The 16,932-nt window shown below is 35.9% G+C and overlaps 1 protein-coding gene across 7 annotated transcripts in view; it reads left to right on the forward strand.

Moving 5' to 3' along the window:
* The window catches only part of THOC2 (THO complex 2), a 118,494-nt gene that overhangs the window by 87,190 nt on the left and 14,372 nt on the right, over window positions 1-16,932 (forward strand). Inside the window, exons 23-36 of one of the 7 annotated variants that reach the window (XM_040628354.1) lie at window positions 2,227-2,502; window positions 3,548-3,689; window positions 4,149-4,306; window positions 5,231-5,359; window positions 5,719-5,850; window positions 5,938-6,122; window positions 6,631-6,809; window positions 7,055-7,157; window positions 7,824-8,254; window positions 8,481-8,539; window positions 10,044-10,079; window positions 14,887-15,024; window positions 15,366-15,435; window positions 15,518-15,675. In XM_040628354.1, the coding sequence (XP_040484288.1) occupies window positions 2,227-2,502; window positions 3,548-3,689; window positions 4,149-4,306; window positions 5,231-5,359; window positions 5,719-5,850; window positions 5,938-6,122; window positions 6,631-6,809; window positions 7,055-7,157; window positions 7,824-8,254; window positions 8,481-8,539; window positions 10,044-10,079; window positions 14,887-15,024; window positions 15,366-15,435; window positions 15,518-15,675 (2,196 nt within the window). Of the gene's footprint in view, window positions 1-2,226; window positions 2,503-3,547; window positions 3,690-4,148; window positions 4,307-5,230; window positions 5,360-5,718; window positions 5,851-5,937; window positions 6,123-6,630; window positions 6,810-7,054; window positions 7,158-7,823; window positions 8,255-8,480; window positions 8,540-9,962; window positions 10,080-14,886; window positions 15,025-15,365; window positions 15,436-15,517; window positions 15,716-16,932 lie in introns of those variants that run through there. The other 6 variants (XM_040628351.1, XM_040628327.1, XM_040628343.1 and 3 more) reach the window with 6 other exon arrangements.

Here is a 16,932-nt window from a genome sequence, read left to right on the forward strand (position 1 = left end):
TATAAACCTAATATTCAGTTGTAGTTGTTGAGACCCACCTTGTAACACAATTCTGAAAGAAAGGCTTTCCCCAAGTTCATATTCTAGATCTTGCCCAAATCAGGTAGTTAAGCTATCCTGTACAGGTAGTTTCAGCACTACTTATCCTATGTTTTGTTAGAACCTTAGCACATGTCATTCTTTCTCACATAGGTAGATACTAGTTACCATCGACAGGATTTGCCCTCAGAGTGTAAAAACGCTTCCTTATCCTTGCTGCTATTCTCTCAGGTCTGTGATGTAATTGGGACTTCTCTCTCATAAGTAATATTGTTTGTAGTTTTGTCAAACCTGTGTGGTCTCAGTAATTATCAGCATGTTCTCTAAAATGGGGGTAATAGAAGGTAAATCTTTCCACTTACAGAAAAGTTGTAAGATTCTCAGATTGTAATTATAATAATTGTAAGATCTGCTTGAGATACCCTCTGGAACACAGTACTTGGTATGTCTTCAGTCCAGTTAGCCTGGGGTATAGAGGCACTTAGGAGGGAAGACAGCTGGGGTATAAGGATCCAAGACTCTTGCCTACCACAGTGCAGAACTGGAAGTGGAACCTTTGACCTCTGACCTTCTAGTTCTGGGTTCCATGTTTAGCACAAACTGTGATGATTTAAATGCTTTTCTAAGAGAAAGAAGTGAGTTGTAGATCTCCTCTTAGGTTCATCTTCAGGGGTGATGCCTAACCCAAACAAACTTTTCATCCTTAAGAGACTGAAGGACATGAGACAATAGCAACAATACTTTGTATTATTTTCTTTTTTACATTTGGTATTATACTCTATGAACTAATATGTAGTTCCCTCCCATTGTACTAACAGATTCTTTTCCTCATACTCTTAAGAGTATGGCCTTTCTCTGACTCTCTTCCAAATTAGGATAAACCAGTCCAGTCTAAAAAAGCTACAGTGTCGGGGCGCCTGGGTGGCTCAGTCATTAAGCGTCTGCCTTTGGCTCAGGGCGTTATCCCAGGGTTCTGGAATCGAGCCCCACGTCGGGCTCTTCCTCTGGGAGCTTGCTTCTTCCTCTCCCACTCCCCCTGCTTGTGTTCCCTCTCTTGCTAGCTGTCTCTCTCTCTCTCTCTCTCAAATAAAAAAATAAAATCTTTAAAAATAAATAAATAAAAACAAAAAAGCTACAGTGTCAATTCCCACATGCTTTAAACTCTAATATACCGTATCCCTTCATAGAAGGTCTTACTTAGGGGCGCCTGGGTGGCTCAGTTGGTTAAGCATCTGCCTTTGGTTCAGGTCATGATTCTAGCATCCTGGAATTGAACCCTGTGTTGGGCTCCCTGCTTGGTGGGGAATCTGCTTCTCCCTCTCCCTCTGCCCCTCCTGCTGCCTTTGCACTCTTGTGCATGCTCACTCTCTCTCAAATAAACAAAATCTTTAAAAAAAAGTCTCATTTAGCCCAGCAGTAGGGTAACCAGCTCGTCCTGGTTTGATTGGGACTTGGCCAGTTTTAGCACTATACTCTTACATTCTGGGAATCCCCTCATTCACTGGTAAACCTGAATAGTTAGTCACCCTACTTAGCAGTCTTATAGTAACTTTCTCATAGCCTTTCTTAATGTTGATTCAGTTTCTTTCTTTCTTTTTTTAAAAATTTTAAGTAATTTCTACACCCAGTGGGGCTTATGCTCACAGCCCTGAGATCAAGAGTTGCACATTCCACTGACTGAGCCAGCCAGGCACCCCTGACCCACTTTCTCAATTGACAAATTGTAATGGCCAGTAGGGACTATATGTAGTAATAAAGCATCCTGTGCTGGTTGGCTGTTACTAGTTTCATTATGCCTCTTTACTAGTGTTAAGACCCTTTACTTTGTTCCCCTGAAGATCTTAAAAGCAGGAGTGGAAACCCTACGTATTCAGTCCTTAATGTAGCAGTAAGAGAGAGTAGGCGGGGGATATGGATGGTGGAGGGGGTATACATACCCTATTTACTTACGTAACAGGTCAGATTTAGTAAGAATCTTCTTAAAAGCTCCTAGTGAGCACACAGGACTGAAGATGAGAACAGCTTCCAGGGATGATTTATCTTAAAATAAATATCATTGGTAAGAACTTAGAATTCCTACAACAAGTTTTGATTGGTTGTCTTCTGATTCTTGAAAAGGGAACATAGGTTTTTATACTATGTAAGTTAGTGCTATAAATTGTGTTTGTTTTTACTTTTTATCTCCAGTCTAAGTATGATGAACTTAAAAAATCAGAAAAGGGAAGTAAACAGCAGCATAAAGTTCATAAGTACATTACATCATGTGAAATGGTGATGGCTCCTGTCCATGAAGCAGTGGTCTCCTTACACGTTTCCAAAGTCTGGGATGATATCAGCCCTCAGTTCTATGCCACATTCTGGTCATTGACAATGTATGACCTTGCAGTTCCACACACCAGCTATGAACGGGAAGTCAATAAACTTAAAGTCCAGATGAAAGCAATTGATGACAATCAGGAAATGGTAGGTCTTTGTTCTAGTAGCTTAAGTACAAAAATTTCATGGTATTAATTTAACATTACCCATGCTTTATATTGGCTCAGGTTCCTTAAAGCTATGATCTTATTGCTATACAATGTTTTCCTAAGTGAGTTAATGGTGACTTCTCAGTGGGTGGGGGCAGGAGCTTGGTGAATACGTGGTGGTTGTGATCACACAAAAGGTATTTGAGTTTGCCTTTTTCTTTCTTAACTGAAGATTGTGTTAGCAACTTAAAATGATCTGTGTGACTCCAATTGCAAGAGCAATAGGAGTTCCCAAAAGGAGAACTCTTTAGGAGAAGGCTTTATTGAAGAGGTGTGTCTTGAGCTGGGTAGGCTTTGAAGGTAGATTAGGTTTGGAAATAGGGAAGCAGATTGTCCACTCAAGAGCTTCAGCAAAGGTATGAAGTAATTTAAGGTTTAAAGAGACCACTTCACTGTCATGAATAGGCTTAGTGATAAATTTGAATGATTAGGATGGAACCAGATTATGTAGAGCAGTGAAAGTTAGAAAAGAAGACTTGATAAAGTTCAGATTCCTGTATTGGATTCCTCAGCAAAGAAGTGATAATGGTAAAAATGGTACTTTAGAAAGATTAGTCTTGACAGTGGTTCGAAGTATGCATTTGTTAGGGGAAGGGACTGGCATCAGGCTGGAGTCCAGCTGTAGGTGGCTCTTAGGGTAATTCATTGTGAAGTACTGAGAACATAGACTATTGGTGGAGGTAGTGGGAACATGAGACTTGCAAGCAATTGGGATGCTGGAATGAAGGAGAAGGAAGAGTCAAAGATGACTTCATGCCTGAGACTAAAAGTATCAGTGCTAGGAAGGTAGCCTGTTTTGATGTGAAGACCAGATTTTGAATTTGTTGAATGGCAATGAAAGCACATCCAGGTGTATATTTTCTCAATATCCTTGTGAAGTAATTAATATAAAATACCAGCACTGATCTCTTTGAATTTTTTAATTAAAAGAAAGGGAGGTAATGTGCGTGTAGTTAGAAAAGTATCTAACTTATACTTCGTAGCCTCCAAATAAAAAGAAAAAAGAGAAAGAGCGTTGTACTGCCCTTCAGGACAAGCTTCTTGAAGAAGAAAAGAAACAGATGGAACATGTGCAGCGAGTTCTACAGAGACTGAAACTAGAAAAGGACAACTGGCTTTTAGCAAGTAAGTTGTTGGAATTGTTACATTCCTGCTACAGCCAAATTACAAAAGCAAACCTCTATAACTTCAGAGGTGTTGAAGTGTATTATGTTCGTATTTCAGCTCCGTGTTCACTATCCCATTCTTTGGTTATTCATTAATGCAGAGTCAACCTCACATGTTCACCGAAGGAACTGATTTAGTTTGCTGGTGAAATTAATTAACTTATAAATATAATATTGGCAGCTTATCATTCAACCTTTCTGTATGAAATCATATTTCTGGAGAAATTATAGATAGAAAAATGTCCACAGAGTGAGAAAGTTTTATCCCGGGCATGACCTTTTGGTTACAAACTATAAAGAGTTTGTGGGTTTTTTTAATAGCATTCTCTACACTAAAATTAATATGTTGTCATGTTTAGTGGTCTTGAGGCACTTGAGGAAGAAGTTTACCACTTAATTATTCTTCCCTTATTTTTAGAATCTACCAAAAATGAGACCATCACAAAATTTCTACAGCTGTGTATATTTCCTCGATGTATTTTTTCAGCAATTGATGCTGTTTACTGTGCTCGTTTTGTTGAATTGGTACATCAACAGAAAACTCCAAATTTTTCCACACTTCTTTGCTATGATCGAGTAAGTTCTTTTTATTGCAACCTTTAAAAAAAAGTCTCACACAAAGATAGCTAAACATTATAATCTATAGAGGTATTATTGTGTGTATGGTTAAAAGCATGAACTCAAGAGCCGAGTGCCTGAACTTGAATCCTAGCTCTGCTACTTTCTAGCTATATGATCTTTGGCAAGTTTTTTAACCTCTCTGTGCCTCAGTTTTCTTATCTGTAAAATGGGATATTAGTACTTGCTTCATAAGATTGTCGTGAGGATTAGAGTCACTGCACACAAAAGTGCTTTGAATAGTGCCTGACACATAATAAGCACCCCTAGTTAATCTATTAACTTATAATATGGGTTTATATGTTTGTCATAATAGATAGAACTCTTTTCTTAACGTTCACCCCCTCAAAAAAAAAAACAACAACAAAACAGCTTACACCTTCACACATATATAAAAGCAGGGATGCTTTTCAGTATGGTCACATTTATGTATTTTTGCATCTGGAAGAAATTACTGCATTTGTGGTTTAAAAATGTAGTATATGTCACAGCATGTCAGCTGCCTATTTCTAGTTTCTGTCAGCCTCGCCTCTGCTTTTGCTGTCCCCCTAACACCAGTAATATCTATTGCTAAGTCTTCATTGAAGAAGTTACATTGTAATAATAATGATAGTTTTTCCACTGTCATTGTAAATCAGTCTTTTTTATTTGAGTTGTTAAATCAGTTTTTTTAAATAAAAGTTTGTTGTTGCTTTATGAATGTGCTATTTCCTCATGAAGGCCAGAATCTTTAAAGGTTTCTGGAATTGTGACTATGAAAGGGGAAGATACATTTCGACTAAACTAACCTGTTTATTATGATTTGCTATAACACAACCTTTTACTATTTTGAACTAATTTTGACCTTGATTTGTTTTTATTTTTCAAACATTTTTCCTGTAGGTTTTCTCTGATATAATTTACACAGTTGCAAGCTGTACTGAAAATGAAGCTAGTCGATACGGGAGATTTCTTTGCTGCATGTTAGAGACTGTGACCAGGTGGCACAGTGACAGAGCCACGTATGAAAAGGTATGACTAATAAACACCCTTATGTTTTATCCTTGTATCTAACAACAGCTTTCAGTAATCTTTAGGTTGTTCAGTTCTGAAAGGGAAGCTGAGTTTAAGATTCAATTGTAAAACAGTGTTTAAAATTTAAACATCATTCATTCATTATTAAAAAGTGCTTTAAAAAAAATCTATCTCAAATTGACATTCCAAATTCATACCATTGAATAAGTTGAACCTTTCTGTGAAAACTAGCTGTCATTCAAATACACATCTTGTTTTTGCATGGAATCATAAATCATAAATCCAGTCCACTTAAGTCTTCAGCTTCTGTTATTTTGGGGGCAGAATTTTTCTTTAACAACTTTTTTTTCCCCAAGGAATGTGGAAATTATCCAGGATTCCTTACTATATTACGGGCCACTGGATTTGATGGTGGAAATAAAGCTGACCAATTAGACTATGAAAATTTTCGACATGTTGTACATAAATGGCATTACAAACTAACCAAGGTAAAAAAAAAATTACGTTTCTCAAAGGTGGTTTTTCTCTTTATACTTAGACTTTTATAATAATAGATCTTAAAATGTTTGTTGTAGGCATCCGTACATTGCCTTGAAACAGGCGAATATACTCACATCAGGAATATCTTGATTGTGCTAACAAAAATACTTCCTTGGTACCCAAAAGTTTTGAATTTGGGTCAGGCTTTGGAAAGAAGAGTGCATAAAATCTGCCAAGAAGAAAAAGAGAAGAGGCCAGATCTATATGCATTGGCTATGGGGTAACACAATTATACTTTAATGTGATTTATGAGACTAGCTGACAGAAGGATTCTGAAGACTTTAAAATGTTTTACAGTGTTGAAGTTTATCTTCTGCCTTACTTCAGGAGATTATGGGAGATTATGCGATCATGTTCCCACAGGCTGGTGAGAGTTGTCACTTCTGATTATCAGCTTCCGGTCTATACTGGATGATAGTTTCAAAAGTCATATATAATATGTCTTGCTTTGGAGGAAATGTAATTTTATCATCAGTTGAGTTTTGGATCTTCAGTAGTGCAAAAAAAAGGCATCTTAGTTTAAGGATTAGTTTACATTGAAATTTTTATTTTTAAGAAAGCATCTGGAGCTCTCTATAAAGACCTTCAGGAACTTATTGAAAATTAGTATTTTTTATTCTCTGAAACCAAGTGGCAGAGTGAATAAATTGCTAATTTTATTCTTTTAAACTCCATGTTTGTGCTTTTGATTTGTATTTGTATATTTAAACACTTTGTGCGACTTTCAGCTACTCTGGGCAGTTGAAAAGTAGAAAGTCATACATGATACCTGAAAATGAGTTTCATCACAAAGACCCCCCTCCGAGGAATGCAGTGGCCAGTGTACAAAATGGGCCTGGTGGTGGGCCTTCTTCATCGTCGATAGGAAGTGCATCTAAGTCGGATGAAAGCAGTACTGAGGAGACTGGTATGCTTATTTGTAGAAATTTATAAGTAATACGTTTTGTTTCAACAAACTAAGATGTTTTATATCACATGACAAGTAAAATGTTCGCTTAGTATTGTAGTTTATTCCTTAGGTAGGAGTATGTAACTGTCAAGAGGAAATTAGCCCTTTGTTTCTTTCTAGTTAATCTCCAATCATTTTTGCTGTGAAACTGTAGTTTATTTACAATTAGGGGCTTGTCAAATAAAACCTTACCTTTATTTCAGATAAATCAAGGGAGAGATCTCAGTGTGGTGTGAAAGCTGTTAATAAAGCTTCTAGTGCCACACCGAAAGGGAATTCAAGCAATGGGAACAGTAGCTCTAACAGGTAGGAATACTGGCTGTATGTCAGAATTCTGAATTCTTACATGATTAACCTCATTAGACATGAATGAAAGAGGGTGGTAGTTGAATACTAGGAAAGTAATTTATGTTGGACCTTGAAATTTTGTATGTACCCCTAATTTGATGCTTAACTGTCCTCATTATGTTTTATATAATGCTGAGACTGACATTGTTTCCCCTGCTGAGTTATGCAGATGAAGGTAGGTGGTGAAGTTAGAAAAACATTTTAGGATTGAGTGCTTGCTGTGGGCATTCTGGGTAAGGATAATGAACATAAGAGAAGCCTACAGTGATTTAGACCATTGATCCATTCAGCCAAGTAACCCAGTTCCTGATAGTAGCACCCTTGGTCAGCTTGTGGGATAATTTTTGGTTGTGACCTTGGAATCCTCAGAGGTTATGAACATACACAAAGAAGGGCCTGACATCACTTTAACCATTCTTTTTTAATCTCTGCTGTTCATGAATTTGGTCACTTATTATTTAGTGAATGAAGAAGTACTTTCTTTTTACTTGTCTTTAAAGTCCTTTAGTATTCAAAGGGCTACTACTCTTCTAGTATTTTTGAAGCCAGTAAGGAACCCTTATGATTTATAACATGGACTATGTTTTATGGCTGTTTGTCTTAAAATCTCGTGTTTTTATTAAGCAGCAAAGCTGTTAAAGAAAATGACAAAGAAAAAGGGAAAGAGAAAGAAAAAGAGAAAAAAGAAAAGACTCCAGCTACTACTCCAGAGGCCAGGGTACTTGGTAAAGATGGTAAAGAAAAACCAAAGGAAGAGCGGCCAAATAAAGACGAAAAAGCAAGAGAGACGAAGGAAAGAACACCCAAGTCTGACAAAGAGAAAGAAAAATTCAAGAAGGAAGAAAAAGCTAAAGAAGAGAAATTCAAAACCACTGTCCCCAACGTAGAATCAAAATCGACTCAAGAAAAGGAAAGAGAGAAGGAGCCATCCAGAGAAAGAGATATAGCAAAGGAAATGAAATCAAAGGAAAATGTTAAAGGAGGAGAAAAAACACCAGTTTCTGGGTCCTTGAAGTCACCTGTTCCCCGATCAGATGTTGCAGAGCCTGAAAGGGGCAAGTTTGCTCTATATTTGTATTTGTTTACTTTTGGTTCTTGTTAATGTATAGTTGGTTCTTGTCTCCTTGTTTCAGCAAGTTATCTAGGGACTTTACTTGGGGGGTGAGCGAATACTTGATGACCTTAAAGGTGATTTTAAAAGTGACCTTAAAAGTGGTGATTTTTTTAAGTGTTTGGAAAAAGTAGAAATCTTACTGTGACCATTTCTTTTTGTACCAACAGAACAAAAACGCCGCAAAATTGATACCCACCCTTCTCCATCACATTCCTCAACAGTAAAGGTTAGTATAGCCTGAGGAAGGCAGCGTCCATGTTAGGCTCACCTGGTTGGAATACGTGTCCTGACTTCCTTCAAGTCTTGTGCCAAGTATTCACTGGAGCCACTGGAGGTTTTATATTGCATTAGAAAATGAATTTTTTACATATTGGTGGACTGATATTTTTTTCCTATTGAGTATTTTTATTATAAAAATATTAAAACTTCAAGGACCTAGCACTAATTTTGTAGTGTTTCAAAGTGCAAGAGAAATTTTACCCAGAAGTGCCTCACTGCTTTAAGCAGTCTTTTTTGGAGTGCAATGGTAGCTACAAGCAAATGAATCTTTTCAGCAGAATGAAGCCTATTTTTCAGCATAAATATTGAAGAATATATAGCACTGAAGACTTCCTGGATGATACAGGATAAACAAGATACCTCTGAATTCATCAGGCTTCTTGATGAGCATCATACCGATGTGTGCCTTCTAAGAAGGAGTCTTGAAAGGAGTTCCATTTTAAAGTCTCCTTGGTGATCAGTTCTCCTGTAGTTGTGTATATTCAGTGAGCATGCAGCTTCTGTTGTATCTTCCCTTGGAGGTTTGTTTATACCCATTGGGTTCCCAACAAGTTGAACCTTGCGTTACGATAAAAGCAGATGTGGCATCCAATCCTACCACCCAGCAAAGAGAAACCCCAGGCATTCAACTGCAGCACAAAATCGTGGGTGTAGCCTTCTTGAAGACTCAGGGTAGCCATTCCTTGCTCCATATTTAATTTTAATTCTAAAGTCATCTAATTTCATGGAATCTTTGAATTGCAGTACGTTGAACTTTTAAAACTGTAAGTTAACTAATTCTTCATCAAGAGCACTGTGGTGGAATACCGTAATTGATTTCTTTTTCTTTCTTTCTTTCTTTTTTTTAAGTGCTTTTTTTTGTGGGAGGCATGAGATTCACCATCAGAGGCACTTTGCAAAAAAGTGACTACTCTTGTAGAGAATACATTTTGTTTTCTTGTTAATATAATGCCACTGAGTTTTTGGCTAGGATTAAAAATGTCTATATTTATGGTAGAGTCGTAAGTAAAGTAAAATTTGAAACCTCCCAATTAAAGAACAACTATGAAAATGTAAGATAATGTTCTTCCACAGTGACCTCCACTGTTTTAAACTTTTTGTGGAGGGAAAAAAGTGTTTTGCTTTCTTAAGCCTCTTAATATTACTTATAGCTTAAGTACAGTGTTATGAAAAATGTGGCACTGACATTTATTTTTAAATTATGAGCAGAGAAAGATTTTTATTTGTTACATTGAGTACATATAATTTAGTTTTTTTAACATTACAATTCCATTACATGGTTTTTGCTTTTGTTTTTTTATTGTTGATATTCATATAATAATTGACATCACAAGATTTATCCTCACAAGAAGTAGCTGGTTTATTTCCAGGTTACAGCCATACTTCCCAAAGTTCCTCTGGGTTCTGAGAACTATGCCAGCTCACCTGTCATCTCCATTCATTTTCTACAGGACAGTCTCATCGAACTCAAGGAGTCTTCAGCAAAGGTTTGAGTCTTTTAAAATCATCATGCCTAAGTAAAACCAAAAAAAAATCTTCATTTATTTAGTAGATACCTTCACCCTAGTAAATTCAGTAAGCTAGTGAATAACCTTTAAAAATACCTATCACAAATTGAAACAATGGATGACAACGGTCCCTTTTAATGAGATTGTTATCAAATATGTGTAATGTGGCAACATTTCTATAATCTCTCTTTGCTTGCTGTGTTATGCATTATCCTTTTATGCTTCAAAATCTGGAAATAAGTTTAAGGTTTGGGGAAGGGGTTGTTGGTTTGTTTTGGGGAGTAAGCTTATTTAATTTCTCAAAACAAATCTGTCAGGTTGTTTTCTGCCTTTTTTAGACAACCCAAAAGACCAGAAAAGAAATTTGATGCATTCACGTACTGTTCTAAAAACTGAACCCATCTCAATCCATAAAACTCTTTCTATTACCTCTGCTGAGCTACCTTTGTGGTAGTTGTAGCATAATATCAAGAAATCTGGTTAATGTCAACTTATTCTCTTGGAGGGGAATACTCAACCTGATGGTCGTGTTTACATGTCAGTATTAATTCTTGCCTATTACTCTACTTTCTTGAGTATTCTTCTACTAAAAATAATGTGCAGTTTGTGTATCTTATTACAGAGTTCACTTCATTATTGTAGTTGAATTGTCCATTGTTCATTTTATTTTGTCTATTTATTATAAAATTTGTACCCTCTTTCACTTTGATTTTCTACTTTGCCTCCTCTTATATCTGCTAAGTATTATCTCTTACTGGTGGACCAGTACAAAATGAAATTTTGAAACAAAGCCAGTTGACATTACTAACTGCTTTTAGATCTGTAGCTTTATAATGAAATGTCTGTGGATATTGGGCAAATAAGCACTAATTTTTTTAATAGTTTAGGTTAGCCAATGTGCCTTTGTCCTGAAATTGTAGCATTGTTTTTAGAGTATACTGTATTAATCAAAAGAGTATTAGCTGTACTGTGTGAATGCTTTCTTTTAAGGTAAAACTTTTTATTGGCTAAATTAAGTATGTATTGCAATACAGTTGGTTTTCATAACCAGTTTGGGATTGTGTATGTCAGTCTTAACCATCAGTGGCTTGTGTGGGCTATTTTAAATTCATGGGTTAACAATGTTACCTTGTGAGTATTTATTTCCTGAAACATACTTTGAAGCAGTTTGAAACCTGCTGTTATAGTTAACTGGAATTTCTCATCAGTGATGAAAATTATGGTTCCTTACATTTGTGAAAGCCTTTTGAAAATAAACATGTGAGATAAACACATTATCTCATTTCATGCTCATAACAGTGCTGTGAGGTAGATAGGGCAGGAGGGTAGTGTCTTTTAGACAAATAAGAGACTAAAAAAGTTCTTGATCTATTCCCAGTGGCATATAACTTGTTAGTAGTACCAAAACGGACTAAAATTAAGGTTCCTCAAGTATTCTTACCATAATGAAAAAAAAATTGCAAAAAAATGTATGGTCCCTTGATTCTTAGCACCCATTTCAACAGTAGTCAGAATGGGTTCCTAACTCCTTTAGTGTGTTTGCCTCATTTTTAAAATCATAGTACTTTAAGTCAGTCTCCCTATCCCCCGTTGAGAAAAGATAGTGATTTTCTGGGTATTTAAAATTCAATAGATTATTCCACATTCAACCAGAAAATTTTGAAAATGGCATGTGAATGCACTTGTAAAGATCATGTGACTCATGCCACTTTTCAGATCCCTAGTGCTCAGTATGGTTAACTTGGTGATACGATTAGGTGTTCAGTAACTATTTGAAATGAACTCTTACACCTTTGGACTTTGGTAAAGCATCCACAGATTACTGGTCTGCATTTTTATATGTCTAGGAAAGTTCAATAGCATATGAATGTCTTAGGAAAAAAACGTTGAGTGATATCTTTAAAATTGATGATCTCTATCAACTCACTGTTTCTGGGGTAGCTTTTACTTTTTAGAGGATTTAAATGATGTGTGTCTATTTTTTTTGTGTGTGTTATCTTGTCAGTTGTACGAACAAAATGGTTTCTATGCTTTAATTTTTTTTACGCTTTTTCCGTGGGATCCTCTTTTTTATTAAATTAGTATTTTCACTTTCTGATCCATGGTAAAAATAACACATGGATTTGGCTTTTCAAGTGGGATTAGTTAAATCAAGTTAAATTAAAGGGAGAAAAATCTAGCTTAGTATCCAAATCTTTTCTGTCTGCCTTCCACTCCCAATTTCCAGTTGGCATATTTCCAGTTTGGTCACTTGTGTTTTCACCTAGCAAACCTAGCAGCTACATTTGATGAAGAAAGTGTGAAAAGCATTTTCCTTTACCCAGGCTTCTCTGTAATTGAGGAGGGCAGCAGTGACCACTCAAAACAGAATTCAGGTTAATTCTGTTCATCATCTTAAAACAAGGATTTATAATCAAATGGAAGCCTACAAGTGAGGCCATCTTTATATATGGTAGCTTTAATAAAGTCAGTATAGCAGTGCTAACAGATTTTGAAAATCAGTCATGTTTTTTGGACCTGTTGATCCCAATGTAAAGAATAAAAGCAAATCAAAAGCAAAATCCATCACTATATGCAGATCAATTTAACAAATCATTCATTTTGTTTGGCAAACATATATTGAGTACTCGGTTGTGTGCAAGGCACTAGGAAGTGTGTAAAAGTAGAAAAGACACATTAGCTTCCCTGCCATACTAGAAATTGTTATGGACAAAAATAAGTGACATGAAATTAATAGGGAATACCTGTCACAAAAAAAGCTAGTATAAAATAACAGGAATTCACTGGAAAGTGAGTTGCAAGTGAGTTGCAAAGTTGAGGGACGATTGAAGTGCTGATGGCTTTTGAGCTGTCTTTGAAGGCTAGTAGGATTTTCAGAGATTAAGATAAAACTGAGTGACCATTCTGGTGAAGAGAACTGCTGGGAAGGACAGGGCGTTAAGGAGTCAGTGGTAGCCACAGCATAGAGTGCAGTGGGTTGCCCCATAGTAGGATATAATTGTGCAAAGATTGTGAAGAGCTTGGAAACACCTAAGCTAAGGACTATGTATTTTATTCTGTAGCCAGAGAGAGACTGCATGTTACGTGGAAAAGACCATTGTGATCAGAACTATACTTAGAAGGGTGGGAAGAAGGAATAGAATTAGGTGCATTTCTAAAGTAAGAATATATAGATTTCTCAGTTCCTTGCAATACAGAATTCAAGTTAGGCACAATTAAAAACTTCATTCTTAAAGAGTGTGCACGTGTGTGTGTGTGTGCGCGTGTGTGCGCACACGCATGCTTGTGTGTACTTACTTGTAATCACAACCCCCCCTTTTTTCTTTTATCAGGAGAATTAAGCAATACTTCCCTTAGAGAAATCTTCTTTGAGTATTGCAGGAATATATTATTTCTTTTGTCTTACCAGTTTCATAAGTAATATTAATTTAAGATATGAATAAACCTCACAATTAAAAATCTTGAAGTGTCGTATAGGGCATTAACCCAGCAAGAGTACCATTTGGACAAGCACTTTTATGACTGTTTCTCATTCTCTTGCTCTGTTATTAATAAACATTTTGTCTATTTCAGTTGATCATCAACTTTTAAACATTGACATTTTAAAGAATCTACTTCCGCATTGCTATGGCAGTATTTCTGAGCCAACTGAACTGAAAATATTTGGTGGTGTTAAAAAATAAGTGTTTCTTTAATTTTCAAACTGATGGTCTTTTTTTGATGTATTCCTTTGAATACAAAGGATTTCCTCATGTAAAACTATTTAACTTTTGACTCACTATTGTTTTCATTCCTAAGGTATATCTAGGATTGTGTAGTTATGGTAATGAGTTATATTTCGTATTCTGCTGCCTAATACTTGTAATGTCTTAAATTGAACATAAGCTTGTAGCACAGTTGTAAATGCTGTAAGGATAGGTATCTGATTACTTCCTTAATGTTTTCTTTTATACTAGATTGCCATATTTACAACTTGTGTAAGTTATTAAGGTTATCTCTTAATTATTTAGGTAGCACATCCTTGATCTTTGGCTGTTCATTGCCTGTGGGCCTTTTGAAACAATAGGCAGACATCAGTTCGTCATTTTTCAGTCTCTGAGTTTTTTTTTTTTTTTAATCATCCTCAGCTGACCAAATGGTTTTCTGAGCTATTTAGAACCAGTGAGACAAATTTCACAGTCTGTTGTGATTATTTGGTAGAAATTGAAGTGCTTTCAGAAGTAGAGAATATGCAGCCTTTACTTTTATAAAAATAATTTAGGATAACATATGTATGGTATGTGCTGAGGCAGAAAAGACTTATTATTAGTAAAGTCATGGCTAGGTTTCATTTTATACTTTGACTCATTGTCATCAATTGCCTTGTAAGTGGATGGTAAAACTATTTAAAATTTCTGTGATTGTGTAGAGGTTTGTATCTTTTTTTTTTTTTTACAGTAGAGAAAGTCCAGTCATTATTTTTCACGTATGGACTCCTGTAGTGGTGGTTATAGATCTTCACAATAGAGCTGTAAAAGGAACTGTAGCTTACAGATTTACTAATGAGTCTCAGTTAAGACAGGAATGAACTGATTGAGTATAAATGAAAATTTTTGTAAGGCCAGTAATTGAAGTTTTTGCATAATTTGTGCCATGCTCTTTTATTTCACCTCTTGTAATCCAGACAGCTGACCAGTTTTGACTTTGGGTCTAACTACCAATTGTCTTTCATTAAATAAACAATCAAGCAGATGATGCTGATACTGGAAAACTAATAATCTTTAGTAATATTGCCTTAATTTAACAGCTCTACATTAATCATACTCCTCCACCACTGTCCAAGAGTAAGGAGAGAGAAATGGACAAGAAAGACTTGGACAAGTCGAGGGAAAGATCCAGAGAAAGAGAGAAAAAAGATGAAAAGGACAGGAAAGAGCGGAAAAGGGTTTGTAATTTTTTAAAAACTAGTTTGGAAAGCCATTATTCATGTATGGTAGTGTGTTTGTTGCCTTTTTAAAAGTACTAGTTTGTTGCATGGCAGGCTGTTATTTGGTGTTTTAACTGGTATTTTCACCCTAAAATGAGTTTGAATTGAATCTTCTGCGGTAATAAGGATCTTCAGCCTAACAATTTCTACCAACTCTGCTTGTCTTTCATGTCATTTTACAATGTGAAATGACTGCCAATACTCTCCAATGCTAACTGGCTGTGCCCTTGTATAAAAGTAATATTTTAAAACAAAAACATAAACTCTTGATCAATGTAGTTCACAATTCTTGGTTCTAGGATCATTCAAACAATGACCGTGAAGTGCCGCCGGACTTAGCCAAGAGGCGAAAAGAGGAAAATGGAACAAGTAGGTAGATTTATTATTGCTTTCAAAGCTGTCGTCAAACTGAACTGGAAAAGGCTTTCATGATTCTCTTTTATACTTTTAGTGGGGGTTTCAAAACACAAAAGTGAAAGTCCATGTGAGTCTCCTTACCCAAATGAGAAAGACAAGGAAAAAAATAAGTCAAAATCTTCAGGCAAAGAAAAAGGCGGCGATTCTTTTAAATCTGAAAAGATGGATAAAATCTCCTCCGGTGGCAAAAAGGTAAATTAGGGAAACAAAGGAACAAAAGGCTTTTTCTTGAAAAATTGACTCTGAGTATTTAGCAAATACTGAGTTTTTTTGGTAATCAAATAGTCTTTGGTTAATTATTTGAGGGTGGGAAGAGGAGGCAGTGGGGGAGGGTGGGTTATCTGGGGGGAATTCTAGCCAGTTGGATCCCAAATTACTGGGAGAGTAGAATTAGTTTACCTCTGAAATTCCTTTTCTCTCCATTCCACCCCCACCTACTCTTCTATTCATTGAGCTTTACCCTTTACCCTTTCTTTTTGTGTTTTCTTTTTACTCCTCCTCGCCAACAGTGTTTTTGGTTTCTTTACATTCATGAGATTAAAATATGGTCATGTGTATTCTTTTTCCCTGATCATTATTGCATTGTCATAAAGTCTTTATTAATTGTGATTTTTAAACATTTTTATAACATTTTGCTCCTAATAAACTTATGTGTTTGCAACTTGTATTTGATTTTCAGACTTAGTGTGCATTTTCTTAGATATTCATGGTTGATATTCATAATACATTTCATGTATCTGCCATAAAGCAGGCAAGTCATTACTAAGGTGTAAAGTGTTTCAAAAACATTATTACGGTATATATAGTCATAGTTCTTGAAAGCAGTTTTGGAAAATTATAAGGTAATTGTTTTAAAATTTCTCTGTGCTTTGGGGTGCCTGGGTGGCTCAGTCGGTTAAGCTTCCGACTCTTGATCTCAGCTCAGGTCTTGATCTCGGGGTTGTGAGTTCAAGCCCTGCGTTGAGCTCCATGCTGGGCGTGGAGCCTACTTAAAAAAAAAAGTTGTTTGTTTTAAAAGTGACGCTGCTCCTTTTAAATATTTTTTTTAAAATCGAGGTAAAATTCACATAACATAAAAATAACCATTGTAAAATGTACAATTCAGTGGCATTTAGTATATTTACAATGTTGTGCAATCATCATGTCTATTTAGTTCCAAAACATTTTCATCACCCCAAAGAGAAACTGCATACCCATTAAGCAGTCATTCCCCATTTCCTGCTCCGTTTAGCCCCTGTCAACTACTAATTTGCTTTCTGTCTCTATGGGCTTACCAGTTTTGGATATTTTATGTAAATGGAATCGTATAATAATGTGGCCTTTGTGTCTGACTTCCTTCACTTAGCATAATATTTTGAGATTCTTCCATGCTGTAGCATGTATCAGTACTTCCATTTCTTTTTATGGCTAAATAATATTCCATTGTATGCATATACCACATTTGTTCAT

The sequence above is a fragment of the Ursus maritimus genome (assembly GCF_017311325.1).
Source record: "Ursus maritimus isolate PB19 chromosome X unlocalized genomic scaffold, ASM1731132v1 scaffold_X1, whole genome shotgun sequence".
NCBI classification, from domain to species: domain Eukaryota; kingdom Metazoa; phylum Chordata; class Mammalia; order Carnivora; family Ursidae; genus Ursus; species Ursus maritimus.